Below are 23,838 nucleotides of genomic sequence, written 5' to 3' on the forward strand. Positions count from 1 at the left end.
AAATGAATTACCGGCAGGGTTTCTACCGTCGGGTGTCTATCCTTCATAGTATCCCTGGTGTCTTGAAGTGTAGTTTTGGAGGGGGCAGGGGGGGAGAAAATAAAAAATGATTGTGAATATATGCGGAAAATTGATGTTTATTAGTTTTAAAGTGCTCGGCTCATGTATAACTTTGTATAGTGGCGGTGTAATTAAGCAGCTGTGTCCCATCCATCACCGGTAAGGTAGACCGCGCGGCGGGTTTGTATATGCAGAATGTGCAGGAAGGAAGCATAGATGCTTCATGATATAATGTATAGCTCTGCCCCCCTTTCATAGCAATTTCCCTTGTAACTTTAAAAATAAAATACACATACACGTTATAAATGCTGCTATATAATGCAGAACAATACCTCAATACCGTACCTACACAATAGTGTCACACTGTGCCCATATATTGTAAGGGCTTGGCATTTTATTATTTACTAGAGCTGCTAGGGGATCATAAACATAAAAAATAAACTTAACTCTCTGTGGGCCCCATTTCCAGTGGACCAGGTGTGTTCTTGTGTATACAGGTGCCCATCCCATCTGTGCTGGGTGACTACTGCAGCCAATTACAGGCCTCAGTGGTGACCTCTTCACAAACTACATGTCTGCCGATGCATACTGAACAGTCACCCAGCACAAGCGTACTTGTAAATGTAAGACCGGACCTGCCGCCACCTGGGAAGAGGCGAGTATAGCTTATGTTATGGTCCCTTTAGCAGCCACATTAAATAATTAAATTAGAAGTTGGACAAACCCTTTAAGACCACAGCATGTAACCTAACTTTCAGATGGCAGAAAAAGGGACAAAATCTGCATATTTCTATGTGATAGGTCATGCCTATGACCCCACCCCTGCCCAATCCCATCCAGGCCCCTTGGTGCCTTCGCAGTTTAATGCCCCTTTTGTGGCTACCACACTATAAAAATTACTCTTGTGGCCCCTAAATTTCACTGGTGGGCATAGTTATTTTACTACTTTAAATAGTGAAGTACTTGATGGTAACCCAGACAGTGAAGGAAGTCTATTCCTTGAGGTGTTCTAATACCTGAGGGTCCCTAGCCTTGCTCACACCCTTACACCAATCCCCAATATTTCTACGATGTCACAATGAATTGTCTAGTATGTTCAGTGTCTCTTGCCTTCTTCAAGCTTGTCTTTATTGGTTTTCAGGTCTGTGGAACTCCTGAGTACATTGCCCCAGAAGTCATTTTAAGACAAGGTTATGGGAAGCCTGTGGATTGGTGGGCGATGGGGATTATCTTGTATGAGTTCCTGGTTGGATGCGTCCCATTCTTTGGGGATACACCAGAGGACTTGTTTGGTCAGGTTATCAGTGGTAAGTATAAGTTTAAGGTGATACACAGATTTATTACTATCCACTTTATTTCAACAAGTATCAGTAACTCAGAATCTAGAATCCAGAAGCTAGAATCCTCTTATAAACAGATGGAGGGATTCTTGCTATTTTGCAGTTGAGTTTTCACCAGCATGGTGGCCTCTAAGGTCAACAAGACTTTTTGATTCAGTCTTTTTCCAAAAGTTAACCTATGTATTTTGGGTGATTTAAGCTTTTGCTTTTTGTATTTAAGTATATTGTTTTTAATTGTATAATATTGTATTTGATTGTAAAGGTTTATTCTCTGACCCATAAAGGGGGCAGATTTACCATCTAAATTTTATTGAAGACTTAAACAGTTTTGAAATGTGCCAGTGGTTAGACATGGGTGAACCTTGTGAGATTAGTCCGCTAATATTTGTCCAATAGTTTCAGTGCAAACCAGGAGGTTTGCTACTACACTCTGGGGTCTCTTCAGTCTCATGGGGAGTGCCAAAATATAAAAAAAAGTAATACTCTCCTTCCCTCATCTCTCCTGGGCTCCCTCACATCTTTGATCATCTTCTGTTGACTTCATGACTCTTTGATGCAAGGGTCATGAGATCAACTCACCCCACATGACCACTAGTGGGGCATCTTCAGCACATCCAGGGCTGAAGATGCCTGGGAAAGAACACCAGACTCTGCCAGGGATCCCAGAGTAGGCGAGTATGGCTGCTTTACTATTCTTTTGCACCTCCCCTGGGCCTCCACTTATACTTTGGGGGTCGTAAAAGACCTCAGAGTATAATAATAAAAAAAAAAAAAAAAAAAAATTGTGAGTGTCAACTTTCAAAAAGTCTCCAGTTTGGTCGAACCTGAGATTTTTGGAAAATTCATGATAAATCTGACACGTAATGAAGCAGTTTGCTCATCTGTACCAGTTGCCTGGCATTTTCTGTGCTTTAATACAGCACCAGGAAGCAGGACTATCAAGATCCCATCCGGACTAGCAGGACAGGAGTAGCAGGGGATCAGTTGCTTCTTTTATAACCCACTCAGAAGCTTTTACCAAAGTTTTTTTTCCTGCTGGACATGTATCTGCATGGTAGTGAACCACCTACCTAAGGTTTCCTAGTGTGTATCATTGTCAATACATTTTAGGTGTGCATTTTCCATTCATATCATCCAGTTTTGATGTAATACCGGATTTACAATACTACACTCGCAGCATTATCTTTTCCATCAGTATATTACCCAATTAGCCCGTTCTCGTGGTGTGAGATTCTCTACAGCTAATTTTATCATTGTCACCCAGCGTAATTGGTCTACGGCTTACAAAGTAAGTTCATTATTTGCAAATAGCAAAACAGGGCCAACCCCGGTTAGGGATATGTAGCTGTCTGGCTCGCTATTGGTTTACGATTACCAAGTGCTGTCTACGCAAATAAAACAAATAGCCAAATAAACTGCAAAGTGACTAACAGGGGGGCTCTCATAGTAAATAATGCAAAGCAGAAAGCAAACAAAGAGAATTCACAGATTGTTAATGAGTTCACTGAGGGTTATTACAAGGTAATGTTATTTATATAACAGCTGTTCTTCTTTCATTTAATATTCAATAACCTTTCCGGTGTGAACCTGCGGGCTGACCCCGAGTACCATTACACAGCTTGTGGCAAAACTAAATGATAATTAAACAAAATCCCTTATTTCCCTACCTGCTGTTTCCACAAATTTCCCTGATGCATTAAAAGGCTAAGGTTATGCCAGCACTATGATCTTAATGACATTTTAATATGCGTAATATACTGCAGAAGCATTTGCAATAATATGGAAATATGGGCATCTATGGATATACTGTATATGTGTCTTTTATGCATATTTTGTAGAAATTCACTTTGTGGATATAACTATAACTGGTGTGTAAATGATATGGTATAAGGGGTTATAATCGGAGGCACCGGGCGCTTGGGGAGACAACCTGTTTTAATTAAAGCAGGCAGCAACGCACTGTCCTGGCGCAAAATGCCTTGCAGCAGGGATGCATATTCATACAGTAGCTTACTCTCCGCATGCGGTTTAACCCAATCTTAGATGTAGCCTCCAAGTTGGCACGCTAACTGTTTTGCCTTATAGAACTTCTGCCCTTTGCAAACTGTGATTGCCGCCCCCGCACTGAAATTATGCTGATGAGCGGAAGGTATTTAGCATAATATTCAGATTTTCTGGTATAAAAGACGTAATGCAAATAATTAGGTATTACGAGGCAACGGGGAGCAGGTTGACATTTTTCAAGATATTTAGTCTCTTTCTCCGATTTTCTTTCTCATCTCCCGTAACTTTTCTTCGCTTTCTCCCTCTTTTCTTTCGGAGAATGTCACATTTATTGCAGCCGACCATCTTGTGCTTTGTACAATACTGAGATTGGACAGTTTGCTGTTTTACAATATAGGCTACTGTTGTTTCTAAGGGAAGGCAGAGGTATCTGGTGGCTCAATAGCTCTGCACCCTCTATAGAAACTACATACTGGCTTAGCAGACTTGAATATGAAGATTAGATCACGCGAGATTAGTGCAAATGTACAAAACAGTTTCTGTGTGAACTGTGCGTATAAGAGCGTATGCACTAGTAAGACTGGATTCACACCAGTGTTCGAACTCCATTCAGGGAATTCATCCCCGAACCCGCTGGACAAATGCAGAGAGAAAAGTCCTGCAAGAGGACCCGAAGAATGGAAAATCGAACCTTAGTGTGAACCTAGCATAAGGTAGCTCCTTCTACGGCTTTGGGGTCTTAAAGGAGAAAGACAGGCCAAGATTGACTGTATACCTATGCCTATACACCTAATCTCTATGTATAGGCCTACTATTTACAGATATGATACTCCTGACCTTTTTATTTTTTCAGCATGTCTCTAAATGACTGAGTAGCTTTGGGGGGAAAAAAAACCACGATTGATAAACTCGATCCCTATGTGACCCTTTTCATTATAGTTTATCTATACTCAGGTCTGACAAACCCATCGTCTAGAGGCAGTGCTTGTGTCCATAACATGACAGAAGCTGGAGGACCATATGGCTATTGCATAACTGACCCCTCCATAGTACCAACTGAGCTCCTGAAAGGGATACGGGGGCGTTGGAGGAGGCTGGGTGACCTATACGGTCACGAGGTCCTCCGGTCACCGACATCTTATGGGTGGGATTGCTGTCTACCAGAGACAGGGATGGGACATTTATAAACCGCAATAAGTCACAGGGGGATAGAGCCCTATTTGGCAAGTGGCAACATATTAATATATAGATCCACCAAAGAAACGTTTATCTACAGTGTTCAACTCCTTTGCAGAAAAGTACCAATGGGCACATCTGTATGATAAATTCCTGAAATGTAGGAGAGATCTAAACGAAATAAGTTAGAAAAAAGGAAGGAAAAAACATATAGAGCCACCCAGGTGATGTGTGTGACATTTGTATTACAGACTATTTTAAACTTTGTATACTCTGGATAGTCAAATAAAATGGGGGTACAAGAGCTGCCGAGAAGTGAAAACCCTGGGGAAGGGACTTGGGATGAGGCACAATGGCATCTAAAACATCCAGACTATGCTTCTATGTGGTGGGATTCTGCAAACACAAGGATCTGCCCACAAATAGAAAAGTCATTTAAGTTATTGCAAGAATATGCTGCTCATGTAATAGTATTATGTAATGGGTATATTGCAAAGGCAGATATTATATATCAACAGTCATGGATCAAAACCACACAAAGAGAGGACAGGACAGCCAGGTCTGAGTTGGGCTCCATGTGGTCCTCCAGTGGACCAGTAATAGTCTGCAAAGGCGGAGCAGAAGACCATAACAATGGGAATTGGCACTTGAACCAGGTCATAAATAATATATTTGACCCTATTGATAGTTTGTCAATAGTGACAACCAAGTTTGATGCCGCTATAAGTGAACATGCACATGTTTTCTATGGCTAAAAGGACCCTCGGAGTCATTTGTTCCGGTGGGCCAGGGTATTTGCCTTTGACGTCAGGTAATTTTCTCTAGATTGGTTTTCCACATCTTGTTACATTTGCTGTATGTCTGTATACAGCTGTAAAGTACATTTTACTACTTGCGCTAATTAGAAATAACTATCAGTGGGTTTTAATTATATGGATCATGAACTAGCCTGTGTGTGTAATAAAAAGGATGTTTTGGAATGAAGCGGTTCTCTTTATTCACATATACCAGTTGTCTGCCTGTGCGCGCTAATAATTATACCGCTCCAAGCAGTCATTAAATACAGTATTGTTCTCAGCGTCGCGGCGAGCACATCTGCAGGAAGTACTATGGGTTTATGAGGAAAGTCAAGCTTTAGTTTGTTCTTATTTATCAGGACCAGTGAATTACAAATAACGGAAAGTTATCGGTACTGCCTAAGTATATATTGATAATCTAGATCATTCCAGGTATAATGTGCCTCCTATCAGAGATAAACTGGAAGAAGGCACAAAATTGTGGCTCGTAGATGCTTCTATTTGTTAGTGAGTCTCTGCTTCGACTAGTAACCTACCCCCGACCTCTAGGACATCCATATGGCATCGGGATAACCCCTTTAACCCAAAGCTTTCTTACTTTGTACTTCAAAGAAATTTTGGAACCTCTGGCCAATTCAGAACTACATTCGCCGTCCATGCCAGATACCTTGGGTTTCCTGACCATTGTGTGATAATTCCAGGCTGTACATTATATTTCCTTTAGATTTTGTTACTTCTACATACAGTAGTAATTCTATAACCTTTCCTTTTATTTCTTACAGATGAAATAATATGGCCTGAAAAAGAGGAAGCTCCTCCGTCCGACGCTCAGGACCTCATTACGTTACTACTCAGGCAAAATCCCCTGGAAAGACTTGGGACAGGTAAGGTGTTTTCTTATGTCTTGTATTTTTCTTACTTCCTACATTGCATGCTCCAAAGAACAGATTCATTGCCATATTCATTTGCATCTTGTACCCTCATAACTGTAATGCAGAAAGCTGAGCTCTCCCTATAGACTTGTGCAGTTATTCACATTAGATGGTCTTGTTTCTCTTCCTGTTTTGGAGGCAGTCATGTATGACACTGCTACGTGAGTGAGAAGATATAGAAGATTATTTGCAACTCGCTAGCTTGTACAAATAAAAAAAGAAAGCTCTAGCACCTCCTGTTGGAACATAGTAATACAGCAAGTCAGCGTCTGACCCTTTAACCTGGTTGAACACATTACAATTTTATTCAGTTTTTTGGTACTATTTTTTTTAATCCAAAACCTAGGATCTAGGGCTGATACTCATCTTTTATTCAATCCACTCCTGCTTCCAGCTTCAAAAATAGCAGAATTTGAACAAAACCTGACTCTGGAAATGGTGAACGGCTCCTATAACGTCACTATGATATAAGTGGACACCATCTGCAGACATTTTGGGAGCAATTGCTTGTCATCACTGCAGAGCAGAATTCTGGTTTGGCTGGGGGGATCGGGGAGAGGGTTGTTGTTCCTTTATAGCACCATGAAGGCTTATTTTATGGGAAATACAATGCTCCTCTAGAGAAAAAAAGAGTTTGGCTTGGCCAGGTGAGAGACCTGATGAAGGGTAAACACCCTGAAACACCCTACTGATATGTGTCTGTTTTGGCCTACATCCTAGTCAGCTTCCAAGGCCTACTAGATGATTGTAATGCTGTACGCCAAATGGTAATACCCAGTTGTATTATTTGGATGTTACCAGGTGGGATAGCACAGATTAAAGATTGTATCCAACCTGCAGATGAAGTGGAGGCAATTTCCTCCAGCAAATGATGATTTTTTTTCACCCTTTTTGCAGAGGATCAACACCATATTTACATGGGACAGAGACTGAGAATAAGGCTTCATGTACACGACTATATGGACATGTTTTTCACACCTAGCACACAGACCCATGCATTTCAGTGGGCCCATACACATAACCGTTTATTATCCGGGGCCTATGTATGGGGTGGTGAGCCTAGGGCAAAACTCAGGACAGCTTCTATTTCTGTCTGTTTTGCAGCCCGGGCTCACTGAGAGAAGTGAATGGGGCCGTGATATGGATGTTATGACTGTGCCATTCATTCACTGCTCAGCTATGTTCATGTACCTTAAAACTGGCCTGTGTCGACCTTTGTCACAGGCCTTTAAGAAAAGGAGTGCTAACATTGTTTTTTGGGGATACAAGTATTTACTAGACATATCTTGGTGAAATCTGGCCCGTGGGTTGGCATAAGTAACAAGGTCTATTTCATGGTTGTATGTTAGCAAAATCCTATATAGTGAGCCGATGCCGGTTGACACGAGGATCCTTCCTCCCATGTCAGGCGCGATTTGTTGTGAAGAGAAGTTTCTCAGACAGGAGTCTCTTTTTAATGTTCTGACTCTGCGTGTGTTAGAAAGCGGATGAGAGAGGATAGTGCCCAGATATTGATTGGCATTTCAGTTTTAGCATTAATAATGTCAGATCTAAGCAGGGGATTACAGCCATTACTCTGCTGATAAACAGTACACAAGTCTATTTATATGTACTGCCCAGACGCTAATGTCATGGCCCTCAGCTGCAACTTCATCGGAGTTATACTGTCATACCAGCCTTTGCAAAATGTGAAGAGATTATTCAGTTAACCCCTTCATGATGGATGGGTATTTTCCAACCTTCATGTCCAAAACTGAATTCTTCGTACTATAATCCCCCCCCCCCCAAAAAAAAAAAAAAAAATGTTGTTTTACTTCTTTTATGGGACACATGGGGCATTTACATTCACAATTGACCCAATGTATTTTGGTAAGACTTCACAATATTCCTCTGAAATATTTCCGAATAAACTAGCCGCTGGGTTCCATTTTTTCCCTCAAAGGGTTTTGTTCCTACAAAGTCTGACACTGGCAGCTCTGAACAGTGACAGAGTGTGCGAGTACTGGTAACACCCAGGTGTCAATGTATTCACAAATCTCTAGGAGAAATAACAGAGGAACGGCAAAACAAATCTACGGAATGGGAGGATGCTTTAGAATTTAGAATTTTTGATACTTTCGCCAGTATTTAGGTTCAAAAGGGTTTTAGTTTTTTTTTCTTCTAATTTGTATTTGACCTATAGAACAGGACATGCCATTGGTGCTTCCTACCAAAATGTTATGCCCCTGGACACACTACTTCCATGAAAATACACAGTCCACTTATATTAATATGACCACCTGTCAAAATCCAGAATAACCGCCTTTGGCAGAGCGGACCGCTGTGAGACGTGCAGGAAGAGAGGGGATGTTGTGATGATGTCACTGAGATGATGAGCCATGCCAACTCCACTGCCCCGGCCAGCTGTGCTAGGTTACGCGGTTGAGCATCCATGATGCGAACAACCCAATCGAGGTGGTCCCACAGATTCTCGATTCGGTTCAAGTCCGGGGAATTTGCTGGCCAAGGGAGTACGGTAAACTCATCCTGGTGCTCCTCGAATCACGCACGCACACTGCGAGCTTTATGACACCTCGCATTGTCCTGCTGGTAGATGCCATCATCCTGAGGAAAAACACTTCACATGTAGGGCTGAACATGGTCCGCAAGGATAGATGCATACTTGTGTAGATCCATCGCGCCTTCCACAATGATGAGTGCACCCAGATGGCGGCTGACACGTGCCTTCTGCCATTGGTTATTTAACGTTGAGGTCAAAAGTAGGCGGTGGTCTCATTAATGTGACTGGACTGTGTATATAGTGTAAGGTAAAGGAAGGGGTCAGTCGACCCTGCAAGAAGATCTCCAAATTATTGGATCCTTAAAGTAAATCTATAAAACCCCTGACAGGTTATTGCGTTTGTGCAAAGTAAAGTTGTCCGGCATTATTGTGTGTTTGTCCTTATAGTCCTTCTCCTTAATGGCCGGTCATTGTCGTAGTCGCTGTCTGTATCACCATATGGAAGGTCAGGTCAGGTGCCGGATTCATGTTTCCTTGGCTTTTCCAACATTACAAGCCTTCTTTTCTGCCTATTAGCAGTGACCAGATAGCATGACTGCCTCTCATATATCTGCATAATTGTGTGTAACAAGCTGTCAGCTGCTCATATTCACATTCCTGTTTATATGGGACGTAAATAACACACTATATCCATAATTATACTAGGAAATATCCTAAAATACCCTTTCTATTGTTCTATTACATCTGAACTGAAATCAGGCAACTTTTCAATAGAAATATATATATATTTTTAAATTTGTTTCTGCATTTCCATGGTAACAGACTAAAAGCAATGAATGTAGTCTGATCCTGCAGTTCCACTCCCATCTGTTCTCTACTCTTAGGTTAGCCTTCAAGCATACACAAGCGCTAAGTATAGGTCAGATGGAAACAAGGTTTCAGGTGGCAAGATTACACCGCAAATATGTGTCCATCCATGGTAATGCATAGTCCGCATGGGAGCGATAGAAACAATAAGAATCCAAAATTTGTAATTACAAACTATTGAAAAGTGCCCGATTTGTCGGGATCTGCTGGTTTTAGGCTGAGCTCCCACATTGCAGAATCGCAGCTTTTTTTTTTGTTGCAGATTTTGCTGCGTTTTTTTTTTTTTTTTTTTTAAACAAAATTTTTGTGGGTACAACAGGAATGCAAAATATATAGAAAGCTCTTCTACTTCTCCCTTCTGTACAACCCATTTATGATTTTGGCTCAAAAAAAAAAAAAAAAAAGGCAGCAACATCTGCAACAAAAGAAGCTGCGTTTCCGCTACGTGGAGCCGCATCCTTAAGAGGGGTTGGATTATGGCGATGAATCCACGTCATAATCTGCACCCTCACAATGGAGGTCTATGTAAACCGCCAGCTTACTTGTAGACCGAGCTGCCCTTTCTTCAGGCGGACCCCGCTGCTGATTCAGCCCCAGCGTCCGCCTTGCGACACCCGCCTCCTGACTAGGCCCATTCATTTGAGCCTTCTCCAGAGCGGGAAGCTGCGACAGTCGTGGCAGGCGCCTTTTGGCCCTATTGTGACGCGTCACTCTAAGGACCAAGTACCCTTAGTGTTTTATTTTTGTTTGTTTTCTGCCATTGTGTGGGTATATTCACACATGCAGGTTTTTGTGTGTTTTATGTTGAGCTTTTTCATGAATAAAGCTCTTGCAATACCGTATCTTCATAACATGAGCTATAAAGATAAGGAAATGTCTCCAAACATGTCAATCTGACAACTTTTTCTGCCCGTTGCCTTCCCAGGAGGAGCTTATGAGGTGAAGCAACATCCCTTCTTTTGTGCCTTAGACTGGAACAGTTTACTAAGACAGAAAGCAGAGTTCATTCCTCAGCTTGAATCTGAAGATGACACCAGCTATTTTGACAGTAAGTAGAATGAGGTATCCAGACCGCATGGATGTATGGATATGACCTGTGGTCCTGTAGATTATAGCATGCATTTCTACACTTTTATAAAACTCAGTTGTACCTATGTTTCACTGGATGTTCTGTCTAATCCCAATTCTACCCCGGTGTTAGCCATGCCCAGCTACCCTCTTAGTATGACATGGCAGCCATGGCATGACCACCCTTGTAAAACAAAGAAAGCAAAAAACTCGCACAAAATGGCCTTCCATTCTGGCTCGTAAAGAAGGATCCAAAATAGGGGACCCCCTCTGATACTCTCATGTCCTTATTGTCTTCATGAGACAACCCCTTTAATAATATTGTATCTTACATAAACGTGACTACCTCCCCGACCCCTCCAGTTAGTAGCTATAACGTATTAAGGGAGTATTCACATGTCGGAATATTATGCTGATTGACAGATATCGGTGCAGATTTTGATGCTGAATTTGAAGCAGAATTTGGAGAATAGTGCCACTGTACTTTGTCTATTTTGTCTTTGTTGGGCGGATTTTGACATATTCTGCATCAAATTCAGTGCTAATGGAAAAGGTGTATTTTCCACCTCCCATTCATTTCAGTCAAAGTTCAGCCGAGATCTGCCCAAGGACCGAGCAGGAAAAATCAGGAACTGCCCCTCATTGAAATGATGACATGACTAGGGTGCAGATTTCAGGAGGATTTGGAGGTGGATTCCGCCTCAAATCCATCATCAAATTCCTACGTGAGAACACCCCCTTAGCTGTATTTTTATAATAATGACTGAATCTTATGACTTTCAGCCCGGTCTGAAAAATACCATCATATGGAAACGGAGGAGGAGGATGATACTAATGATGAGGATTTCAGTATGGAAATAAGACAGTTTTCCTCCTGCTCACATAGGTTCTCTAAAGTAAGTATATTAATACATCCATGTTACTATTTATGGGACAATGTGCAAAATCTAAGAACCTGAACATGGCCAGTTAAATAAGATTATCTTAGAGGCTATATGAGAATACATGGTTGCTTTTTTCAAGGTGTGCAATACCAGACACGACCATTGGGCAAGAGTGGCACGGTTTCTAGACGAAAACAGCTATGTTCTCCTATAACAAGTTAATGTGTCTTCCATGGCCGGGTTCAATATTTGCTGTTTCAGTAGAGCAGATATACAGTATGACTTGTCCATGGTGAAATGTTAATATACTGTACAAGATGTGTGACTTGTGATATGCATCAGACTGTATGCTGCCTGTATTACTTTGTCCTTCCTACTTTGTACTATTATTTCTTATCTTTTTCTGTCTGCTTTTAGGTATTCAGCAGCATTGACCAGATGATGCAGAGCAAGGTGGATGAAAAGGATGACACCACTGAGAAGTCAAAGAACCTGAATTTACCTCCGGTGGAATCTCTCAGCTGGAGCTCCGAATACTCTGAGATGTGAGTCGAATATGTGGCTATTACTATGTGAACCCCGCTGTGGCGCTAGACTTATTGCAATGGTTGTGACTTGTTTGACTGATGGGCAGCCTGGAACCATATCCTAAACCGTGTGAGTGCATGGCTGGAAATGAATCCCGTCTGGTTGAAATCTACCCATAAACATTACATGAAAGCCGACCACATTTGCGAATTTTGGTGGCCATCATCTAATGTCATGGGCAAATCCGTCTCTACTTTGACAGAGAAAGGATGGACATGTTCGATTTGTTCGTAAGGGAAAAAACCTGCCAGCACTTGCTGCCTGTTAGTGGCTTATTCCCCTCTCCCTATTGAGAATACATGCATGCTTGGCCTACACAGTACTGTGGAAAAGCTCTAGGCAGGCGAGGAAAAATGCTGCAGAAAATAGAAGTGCTAATAGTTTATTTTCATCACTTCACAAAATGAAGTGAAGAGAGAAAAGAGAAATCTAATCCCATTAATATTTGGTGTGACCTTTGCCCTTTGCCTTCCATCAATTCTTCCCGTTACTTACAGACCGTTTTTGAAGGAACTCGGCAGGGAGGTTGTTCCAGACTTGGAGGACTAAGCCCAGATCTTCTGTTGATGTAGGCTTGCTCCAATCCTTCTGTCTTTTCATGTAATCCCAAACAGATTGTGTGCAGTTAAGATCAGGGCTCTGTGGGGGACGGATCATCACTTCCAGGACTCCTCCTCCAAAGGGTAAAGGTCACACCAAATATTGATAGAATTTGGATTTTTCTTACACACATTTCCAAGGGACATTTTGTACCAACAAAGGAGGGAGTCCTCTTTATGATGATCAGATTCCCCAATTAGGCATATAGACAGGCAAAAAGACAACTCCTCTGGCTGGACACTCATAGGACACTGTATAGATTTGTTTTACATTTTCAAGGACACCTATGAAACGTAACCTGTTGGGTGTCACCTAAAGACCAGAATTTTAATGTGACCATCAAGATACTTGCATTTAATCGCCTGTGTCATACTGCGTTTTATACACTCCTATTGCTCTAGCACACTGTCTGCAAAACGCCTAAAAAAAAAGAAGAAAAAATCTGAGTGTGAAGAAATTAAGTGTAGGTCAAAAAGCCAAATAAAAGAGGAAATAATACGACCGTTTATGTGGAAGTAAGAGTAGACGGCAGTTCATCTTTTTGCTCATATGAAACTATGTCAACAACCTCGTTCCTTCTTTGAGTAATAAATTAGTAGAAAAAAAAAATAGAAAAAAAATTCTTACGGTCTGTCCTCTCTGAATGTTACACGGATCCATTATTCAAGAGTCATAGATGCTGCTATGCTTGGTATAAAAGCAGAGAAGCCTGAAACTATGTGAGAAACAATAGGTTACATATCACAACCATGGAAGGCTTCACCATGCACATATTATATGATACAGATACCCGAACCGTATGATATAGGTATTCGTACCATAAAGGGGTCTTCAAGGCTTATTAACTGATTACCTATCCTTCAGATAGGTCATCAATTAAAGGTGGTACGACACCTGACTTATCCTAAGTGTACGTCTTCAGTAAACAAAGCCCAGAAAATAACCCTTTAAAGGGATCCTATCATTGGATATCCTTTTTTTTCTGACTAACACGTAGGAATAGCCTTAAGAAAGGCTATTCTTCTCCTACCTTTACATGCTTCTCCGCGCTGCCGTTTGGTAGAAATCCAGGTTTCTTCGGTTCTCTTGCAGCACTGTGGGCGGTCCTCAGTGGTTAAACAGCACTGGGGGTGTCCTCAATACTGCGAGAGAACTCTCTAGCAACGCCTCTATCTTTGTCTGGAACGGCCTCTCCCTGCGTCTTCTTCTGGCTCTGGGTTGAAACTTCTACGCATGCGCAGTCGGCTCTACCATTGGTCCTGCGCATGCCTGCGGCCTTTTTTTGTGGCTGCTTACGCTCGCATCCACTCTTCAGGTTCTGTAGCAGCCACTTAATCTCTTGCTGGGGTAGCCAACATGTACATTAAGATATGTACTAGTAAAGGTCTCAGAAATTGTCTGCTGTGCTATAATATAAACCAGCTATGTCACATAAAGGAAACAGATTGTAACTTTCCATATATGATTTCCTCCAAAGCGTCATCTTATAGTTTGTAGAGAATATGGATGAATAGAAGAACAGGGAGACGGAGCTGGGCAGAGATTGACGATATGTTTTCTTTCCCCAAACAGGCAGCAGCTCTCCATATCAACATCTTCTGATACTGGAAGTCTCAAGACGCGGCACAATACCAACATCCTACCGAAGTTTGCCATCTCATCTGACCTAGAACGAGACGATTCCGGTGCAGGGGAATCCCAGGAGGAAGGAGATAAGTCTGTTCTTGTTTCAGAAGATTCTCCCCAGGAAGATCCTGATCTGTCCACACCGGTCAGCATCAGCAGCTCCACCGTGTCAGGTGTGTACAGGACCAGGATACATAGACTGATCACTAAGTATATTGGGATGGTAGTAGCAGGACACACATATAAGCCATCAGTGAGACTAGATGGGTGGAAAGGTTTCAGACTGGTTCTCTGGTATGAGATGAAATTGAAGGCTGGCAGTTCTCACATGGGATAGCCTACACTGATTTGTTTTATTTTATTTTTAGTACTTTTCATTCACTGACTGCAAACAGGTCTTGAAAGTGCTTTTTGGGGATTGTAATATTGGTTACCTGTCCTTAGGATAGGGCATCCATATTATATCGGAGGGGTCTGACAGTTGTCTGAAAGTGAGCCCTGTGGTCTCTTCATTGCTCAGCACATTGTACATATGGTAACAGCTGTGCTGGTGCTGCAGTAACGTGAACTATGTCTTATCTTACGTTTGTCTCACGTTCACAGGTTATAGGTGACAATAATAATAACAGGCTAATCGTTTTTGCTATTCGTTGGTAGGATAAGATCATGCATTCTCTATATAAATCTGTCAGATGAATATTCTGAATACATGGATGATTTTAGTGTAATGAGTATACTATAGGAAGCTAAAAAACTACACACGTAGGCAAATATTAACATCACATGGTGTACACATCTATAGACAAAATAGTGACTTGTCATCATACACTAGATTTGCAATTGTCCCATTTCCAAAATCTGTTCTGCACAGAGGGATACCTGTAAATTAGCACTATATGTACACTTATATTGTACTAATACATCAAAAACACCAATTTTAAGATATATTATTTAATTCATAATATCTTAAAATCAGTCCTGCAATTTTGTTTTTGTTGTGTTTTTAGATCCTTTTTAAGGAAAATGTATGTATGTCATAATGCGGCATTCCCTATTGAAAATGAGTTCTTGTCTTGGTGATCTATAACCTACAGCAGGGGTAGGGAACCTTCGGCTCTCCAGCTGCTGTGAAACTACAACTCCCATCATGCGCCATTCACTTCCATGGGAGTTCCAAGAACAGCAGAGCCAGTATGCATGCTGGGAGTTGTAGTTTTGCAACAGCTGGAGAGCCGTACGTTCCCTACCCCTGACCTACAGGATCATGCTGTCACTAGAGTTGACATTGTCTTTGTAGAACGATAGCACATGCCCATGTTTCATCTTAAAGGGATTGTCCAGGAATACTCTCCCATCCATTCTGACCATTAGCATGAAGGGATACAGCTGCATATTAGGTGCCTGGTTTTCTGTGGCAACTGACCTATTCCCAGTAGGTATCATGTACAGGTCCCGTTGTAGGACCCATACGTGATATTAGCTGGACATTGCTCTGTTACCCAATATGTAGTTTGGAGTATGGAGTCAAGTTTTGAGGATGGGGCTCGTTGGCAGTCAGAATGGAAACAATGTTCTGGTTTTAGTTCACGGCAACACAGACACCATCTTGCTAATATTGGTTTTCAGGATCCTCTGTATCAGTTATCAATATGCACTCATAGGGGCCAAAGATCAAGGGTGATAGCCATTTGGTTCCTTTGAAATGTATCGAGTTAGGTGAACCATTTCTAGTAAATTTGCAGACTGAATTTTGGTTATTCCCACAAAATGTCTAGCCGGTGTATGTATACAATAGCCACTTCCGTATCTGTGTCTGTCAAACGTACAAAGGTATTGAAGATGAGTTTCCTGTGTAATAAATCCCTGCAACCCATTCCTCATATCTATTCATTTCACATATGTCTGGATAGGAGGACTACAATTTAGCCATTTAGCTGTGGTTGTTATAATATTTCTGTCCTTTCTTCCTTGAACAGTGAGTAGTTTTTCAGAACATTTAGATCAGATAAATGGAAGGAGCGAGAGCGTGGACAGCACAGATAATTCCTCAAAGCTCTCCAATGAAACCGCTTCTCATATGGCTCGCCAGCGATTAGAAAACACAGAAAAACAGAAATTGTCTGGGAAAGTGACTAAGTCCATCTCTGCTAGTGCTCTGTCTCTCATGATCCCTGGAGGTAGTGCTATACAAACACTAAGCATGAAATCTCGTGACTTTGCATGTCCTTCTTCTACCATCTGCCATCCATTATTGCTTAATACATTTTTTTGCAACTATATAAAGTTAGATAGCGTTATATGTTTTCTTTGATGGGAAAGGAAGAGGAATGTGACTTAAAATTAAGTGCATAAGTTTACATTTTAGATATATAAATGATATATTACATTTTAGACACTGATATATTGTCCTTAAGAGGTTTTCCAGGCTAAATAATTGATGACCTATCATTAGGTTAGGTCATCCGTTAAAGACAGTCAGGGCTCCTACAGATAGGAGCCCCATTGACAGCTAAGGCTGTTAGCTTGCGGCCTCTTAAGTAGTTGTCAACCACACCACTGTACATTTGTATAACAGCTCAGCCCGTTTACTTGAATGGTACTGAGCTATGATCAAGCCATGAGACCGATCATAATATGGAAAAAAAACAGAAAAAAGCACTTCCTGTATGGAACCAGTTAGGTATACAACACCGCCCAAAAGACCCTTCTTTCCCAGATGGTTTGGGGCTCACCTTATCAGGTTGTGTTCCACCACCAGCGTAATAGATATGTCAAGCTGGAAAGTGTAGGTTGCTCCATCTGATCTCCTCTCGGGGATCCTTTGGATTCCAAGGGGCACAACATTGTAAATGTTTTTCACAGCAACCAGTTGCAGAGAGGACTTATAGAGACCAAGATGGCGCTCTTTAATAGAAACCCCCTATGTGGATATAGGGTGCTCAAACCAATCGGTTTGGCAAAGTGGATTTTATTTGAACATCTTATGTTTAATGATAGATTAGAAAAGAGTACAGTGACAACGCGTTTCGAGGTAGGAACCTCTTTTTCAAATCAACTCTACCTTCAGTGTGTAGGTAGCTCCTACAGATAGATGTGCAAAGGGGGTTTCTATTGAAATTCTATTGCAATTCCTCCCTTAAACTGGTTGCTGTTGAAACGTTTATTTACAATACGATGAGCGTGTGATGTCACATGGTGTGTCCCGACTGTCGGACCACCATGGATCTTAAGGATAGGCCATCAGTCTTGGAAAACCCCTTTAATTGTCAGAGAGATCTATCATTTTGTAGGGGCAAAACCTGCCTTCAACCAATCTTTTTGAGGGCACAAAGTTTTAAAATAATAATCTGGATAGAAAAACTTCTAAAAAAAAAAAAAATAGCTTAACCAATACCCAATCTAGTGCTTCAACCCTTGGGAGCCATGGCTTGTTTAAACCTGTACAATCGTAGCCTCCAATCTCTTTAGTTAAATTGAACCTAAAACCAGCCTTGTATTTTTTTTATATATAATTTTTTAGTTTTAGTTTTTATTTTTTGTTTGCCAATTTAATCACATTGTAAAATATTCCAGTTTCTTCTGATCATTGTTGGGGAGTTGCTTTGTAAAATTCAGGATTTTTCCCAGGTCGACTCCATCCATATCCTCCCCCAATAGCTCCTAGTTCCTCACGTTCAGAGATGCCGCTTTTGCAGAGCTAATTTTACATTTCCGTTTTCTGCAAATTTATCACTTCACCTCCACATTAAAATCCAATTTCAGACTAAATTAGAATTTAATCATCTAAACTGCTCATTCAGGGCATCCATGAGACGTCCTTATAGATCAGTGATGGCGAACCTATGGCACGCGTGCCAGAGAGGGCACGCAGAGCCCCCTCTGCTGGCACGCGTGCTGTCGCCCTGATCGCTCACTAACGGCGAATCCGATGCAGGATTCCCCGTTAGTGAGCGATCGCTGCCTTCAGCTGGTTGTGCAAATGCGCATCCAGCTGAAAGCTGTCAGTGTAGCTCAGTGTAGGCCACGCGTACTACGCGGCCTACACTGACTACAGAGTGTGACCTCTGAACAAGCGCGGGCGTGATGACGTAAGTCATCAGCGCGCGCAGTGAACAGAAGAGAGAACACCCGGCAGCTCTTCAGGTAACTATATTGTGTTTGTTTGCACTGTCAGGGGAGGGGGGCAACGGTAGACATTTCATGTTGTGTAGGAGGGGGCTACTGTAGACTTTCATGCTGTGTGGGTAGGGGGCTACTGTGGACCATTTTATGCTGTATGGGAGGGGGCTACTGTGGACCTTTCATGTTGTGTGGGAGGGGGCTACTGTAGACTTTCATGCTGTGCGGGTAGGGGGCTACTGTGGACCATTTTATGCTGCTACTGTGGATCTTTCATGCTCTGTGGGAGGGGGCTACTGTGGACCAGTTCATGTTGTGTGGGAGGGGGCTACTCTGGACCATTTCATGCTGTGTGGGAGGGGGCTACTGTGGACCATTTCATGTTGTGTGGGAGGGGGCTACTGTGGACCATTTCATGTTGTGTAGGAGGGGGCTACTGTGGATCTTTCATGCTCTGTGGGAGGGGGCTACTGTGGACCATTTCATGTTGTGTGGGAGGGGGCTATTGTGGACCATTTCATGTTGTGTGAGAGGGGGCTACTGTGGACCAGTTCATGTTGTGTGGGAGGGGGCTACTGTGGACCAGTTCATGTTGTGTGGGAGGGGGCTACTGTGGACCAGTTCATGTTGTGTGGGAGGGGGCTACTGTGGACCAGTTCATGCTGTGTGGGAGGGGGCTACTGTGGACCAGTTCATGCTGTGTGGGAGGGGGCTACTGTGGAGTATACAGGTATAATCCTGTGTGGGGGCCACTGTGGGCCAGATTGTACTGTGTGGGGGGCCACTGAGGGGCAGATTGTACTGTGTGGGGGGGCCACTGAGGGGCAGATTGTACTGTGTGGGGTCCCCTCACTATGTATATCACACAGTATTTGTTTTATAGCAGACGTGAAATTAGTACAGGATGTAATAACATTGCACGGTAAACTATAAAACAGATCCTGTGCGATGTAAATAGTGAAAATTAATTGTTTAAAAGTACAGAATGCAGAGACTAAAGGTCTTACAGTACAAGATCTGTAAAGCCCCAGTCACATGACTGTAATTTGTGGGTCCGCAATTGTGGACCCACAGAGTTTTAAGGTTAAATTGCCGTGTTGGCACTCCGTGATAATTTATTTGGTTTTGGGTTGCAGTTTAGGCACTCGGTCTCAAAAAGGTTCGCCATCACTGTTATAGATGGAGACTCCAATATTAGGCTGTTTCTAGCTCTAATCTTTTGAAATGTTTTGCTTGAAAAAAGAACAAAATTTGCCAAAATGATTAGCGTTAATTGGTATAAACCCGGTCCCCATGGCAGTCCACTAAACTTTAGATCATATGTACAAATGTAGCAGAGATAACCTGAACCTCTGCAATTCGATAAACTTCTGCAGCGTGCACTATTACTACTATTTAATGCTATACAGTAGGTGATTCACCGGCTTCTAGTTCCCATATAGTGATGGTTTCTGAATTGGAGCATTTACTGTGGCTGTGACGTCAATGACAGTGATCTAACATGGTTCAAAGGGGAATCCCATAATATGAGATCATAACACAAAGATTTTACATTCGTGGTGGTGGTCTGATCTTTAGGATCCTGAGAATTACATCAGATTTGTGGCCTCTTCATAGTTATTCCTGCCCACTAGAGATGAGCGAGTACTGTTCGGATCAGCCGATCCGAACAGCACGCTCGCATTGAAATGAACGGACGTAGCCGGCACGCGGGGGGTTAAGCGGCCGGCCGGCGTCAAAGCGGAAGTACCAGGTGCTTCCATTCATTTCAATGCGTGCGTGCTGTTCGGATCGGCTGATCCGAACAGTACTCGCTCATCTCTACTGCCTACCCATTATGTAGGGGAACTGGAGTGCAGCTTAATTCACATGCAAGCATCTGGCTACAATTCCATGCATCGCCTGATGACTGGAAGCGGCGCTGTGTAGCGAGAGACGAGAAGGGTTTGCAATACCGGATTAAAAGCTTATTAATTAACAATCTCACCTTGGGATAGGTCATCAATTAAAAATTAGAGGGGGTCTGATAAAGACAGTCTCTTTCCGTAGTTGATTTAGGGGAGGACTCTGATTTTATCTCTTATCAATAATCTAATTTTTGTGTTGCTTACAAACAAGATCCACTTTATCTTGTCTAGTTGTCAGGACCTGCTTACACCTACCTGTGAACAGAGACGCCATTGTGTTTAATAGTTGGAGGGATAACTGGCACCTCCGTAGTGTACATCATGCTAGCGATTGTGTGTTTCAGTTTTGTCGCCTCTGTGATAGTTTTATATCATTACGATTGTATGACTTATTGATTTAATAAAGCTCAGTCAGTCTTGTCATTAGCCGTTTCTGGATTCATCTAAGTGCCTTATTGCCTGCTGTTTATGACAATTAAGAAATGTATATAATTAGTAATAGTGGATAGAAAATAATACTGCCATTCTGTGTTTTGGGTTTTTTTTATACAAGATTTGATATGCTTTGAATTATAGTTTGAGAAACACAGAAGGATTTAGGGATTGGATTTGAGATTTGAAAGGATAAAAAGACGGCCATTTTGATATCACCGCATGATATGTTATCTGCATGGTTTCTTATCTGTCCTTGAATTGCTTGATATGGCTTCTTACGATTTCATCCATTGCATGGTTGTGTATTCTAAAAACAAAAACATGGTAATCCAGAAAACATGAAATATATCATTGCTGCTTTTTTATTGTAGATGTCTACAGTGTGTCCCCCCTTGGAAGTCCAGTATCGCCCCTCTCCTTGTCTTCAGACCCGTCCTCTAGGGACTCCTCTCCCAGTCGGGAATCCTCGCTCTCATCCTTCAGTCCAAGGCAACCGATCGTCATTCAGAGTTCTGGCAAAAAGTTTGGTTTCACACTCCAGGCAATAAGGGTGTTTGTAGGAGACAGCGATGTGTACACCGTGCACCATATTGTCTGGGTAAGACTCCTTAGTTCTTATCATATTAGGATGGCTTTTGTTTTTATTTCTCTTGCTTAACGTTACTTCTTGGTTTTTGTTCCTTCCCGTAGAGTGTTGAAGAAGGAAGTCCTGCCTACCAAGCTGGTCTTAAAGCTGGAGATCTTATTACCCATATAAATGACGAGCCAGTTCATGGCCTTGTTCACACAGAAGTGATAGAGCTTCTACTAAAGGTAAGTTCCCTCCAGCATCAATGATTCTCATGACTGCTATGGCAATCACTTTGTTGGGATAGACCTTCGTAAACCGATCATTTGCTGTTGTATTTAAGACGTTTTCTGTTGTCTTGTGGTACCAGCACAGTGCCATGATCCTAAAAATAGGCCGCTATAGTCGCATAAATGTATACATATACACATTCTCATACATACATATATAGGAGTTTTAATGCAATTATAAGAGGGGAAATGGATACAAGTAGACTAGAATCTGGAGAACATGATCATCTCTTAAGGAGGTTGCCTTCTTTCCGCTTCCTCCAGGCTGGACATGTCCAGATATACAGTACCGTCCAAAAAGTTTATGAATTGAATGAAGAAAAGAGAAATGTAAATCCCGTCAATATTTAGTGTGACTGCCCCTTCGCCTTTCATCAGTTCTTCTCTGTACACTTGCAGACAGTTTAAAGAACTCAGCAGGGAGGTTGTTCTAGATGTAAAGAACTAAGGACAGATCTTCTGTGGATGTAGGCTTGCTCCAATCCGTCTGTTTCTTCATGTAATCCCTGACAGACTGGATAATGTTGAGAACAGGGCTCTTTGGAGCGTCATCATAATCTCCAGTTCTCCAAAGGGTCAGAGGTTTTGCTAACATTGACATTATGTTGTATTGAAAAGGTTTTATGGTAACACGGAGTCCTTAAAGGGGTTTTCCCATCTGACTGTTTCAGCTTTGCTTGCTGTCTCCTCTTCTCACTTCCTATATTTCTCCTCAGCACCTCCGCCCCCTCCTCTGCTGAACGAGCCTGAGAATTATCACAATACTTATGCAGATCAGATAATATGCAGATGCTTGTAGAGAAGACTCAGTGTTATCTGTGAGTTTACATAGAGAGATACTAGACTTTATCAGCAAACTGCAATTAGCTGAACTGATTTTCCTGTCAGCACGGAGTAAGTGCTGTGTAAAAATTGGGAGGGATAAGTTCACAAAGCAGGCAAACAAAGCAGCGTTTCTAAAGCAATATATTTAGGAAAAGTCTTCAGTTTACAAAAGCTACCAGTATAGATAGGATCCTTGAGATGGGAATACCCCTTTAACTAAATTAGAGTGTGAAAACAATGGTACCTGTGTATAAATAAAGCATGTGTGTAGATGTATCCTCTCTCTCACACCTCCTAAATATTGCCATTCCCTTACAGAGTGGGAGTAAGGTGGCCATCACTACTACAGCGTTTGAGAATACATCAATTAAAACCGGTCCTGCTAGGAGAAACAGCTACAGGGGCCGGATGGTGAGACGCAATAAGAAAATCAAGAAGAAGGAAAACATAGAAAGGTTGGTTGTAGACTGTTCACATCTGGTAAACTCCATAAATATTATGTTTTTAGCATAAATCAATTTTTATGGTGTATCTTCATAAAAATCTCATGAGAGCAATAACATGAATAGTATTTCAGACATTGTATAATTCTATCAATCCTCGCTTAAATTCAGTTTTTTGATCAAAGACACAAGTGATTAAAATACATCAAATATTTTACAGATCAATATAGTGCCTGGTTGGAGTCCTGCCAAGTGCCTGGCTAAGCAACCAGTCTGTCTTAAAAGGATTTTTTTAATCACACTGGGTTTTTTTAATCACTCATAACAATGGCATATCACTTGATGCACAGCGAGGGGGTCCAATGGCTGGGACCACCATTGTTTTTCCCTGCCGCATGGCACCATTCTCTCGAATGGAGCTTTTCCTTGCTAATGCAGCAGTGTGGCTCCTTCTTTCTCAACCTAACAATGTAATGGTGTTCTTTTGCGCTTCTGATTTTCACTTTTGACATACTTGTGTTTTTCAGGAGAAGGTCTTTTTTCAAAAAATTGGCCAAGCAGCCGTCTCCCCTGCTCCACACAAGTCGAAGCTTTTCTTGTTTAAACAGGTCACTTTCGTCTGGTGAAAGCTTGCCCGCATCACCCACCCACAGCCTGTCACCAAGGTCACCTACACCAAGCTGCCGTTCCACTCCAGACTTCCCATCTGGTATGTTACCTTGAGACTTAAGTGTTTGCTTAGAACTAATCAAATATGTATCTTTACAGGTATACAAGAAGCAGGGATAGTTCGGACTGGTTACTGTAGT

General features: G+C 41.9%; 1 protein-coding gene across 6 annotated transcripts in view; it reads left to right on the top strand.

The window, feature by feature from the left end:
- MAST4 (microtubule associated serine/threonine kinase family member 4) overlaps positions 1 to 23,838 on the top strand; it is a 370,078-nt gene that overhangs the window by 337,434 nt on the left and 8,806 nt on the right. For 4 of the 6 annotated variants that reach the window (XM_075269800.1, XM_075269804.1, XM_075269801.1 and 1 more), the window contains 11 exons: positions 1,202 to 1,367; positions 6,160 to 6,261; positions 10,602 to 10,724; positions 11,528 to 11,640; positions 12,046 to 12,173; positions 14,389 to 14,615; positions 16,419 to 16,619; positions 21,275 to 21,501; positions 21,594 to 21,716; positions 22,905 to 23,041; positions 23,557 to 23,738. In XM_075269800.1, coding sequence (XP_075125901.1) covers positions 1,202 to 1,367; positions 6,160 to 6,261; positions 10,602 to 10,724; positions 11,528 to 11,640; positions 12,046 to 12,173; positions 14,389 to 14,615; positions 16,419 to 16,619; positions 21,275 to 21,501; positions 21,594 to 21,716; positions 22,905 to 23,041; positions 23,557 to 23,738 — 1,729 coding nt within the window. The remainder of the gene's footprint in view (positions 1 to 1,201; positions 1,368 to 6,159; positions 6,262 to 10,601; positions 10,725 to 11,527; positions 11,641 to 12,045; positions 12,174 to 14,388; positions 14,616 to 16,418; positions 16,620 to 21,274; positions 21,502 to 21,593; positions 21,717 to 22,904; positions 23,042 to 23,556; positions 23,739 to 23,838) is intronic. The other 2 variants (XM_075269803.1, XM_075269805.1) reach the window with 1 other exon arrangement.

This window comes from Leptodactylus fuscus, chromosome 1 (genome assembly GCF_031893055.1).
Source record: "Leptodactylus fuscus isolate aLepFus1 chromosome 1, aLepFus1.hap2, whole genome shotgun sequence".
Taxonomy (NCBI): Eukaryota; Metazoa; Chordata; class Amphibia; order Anura; family Leptodactylidae; genus Leptodactylus; species Leptodactylus fuscus.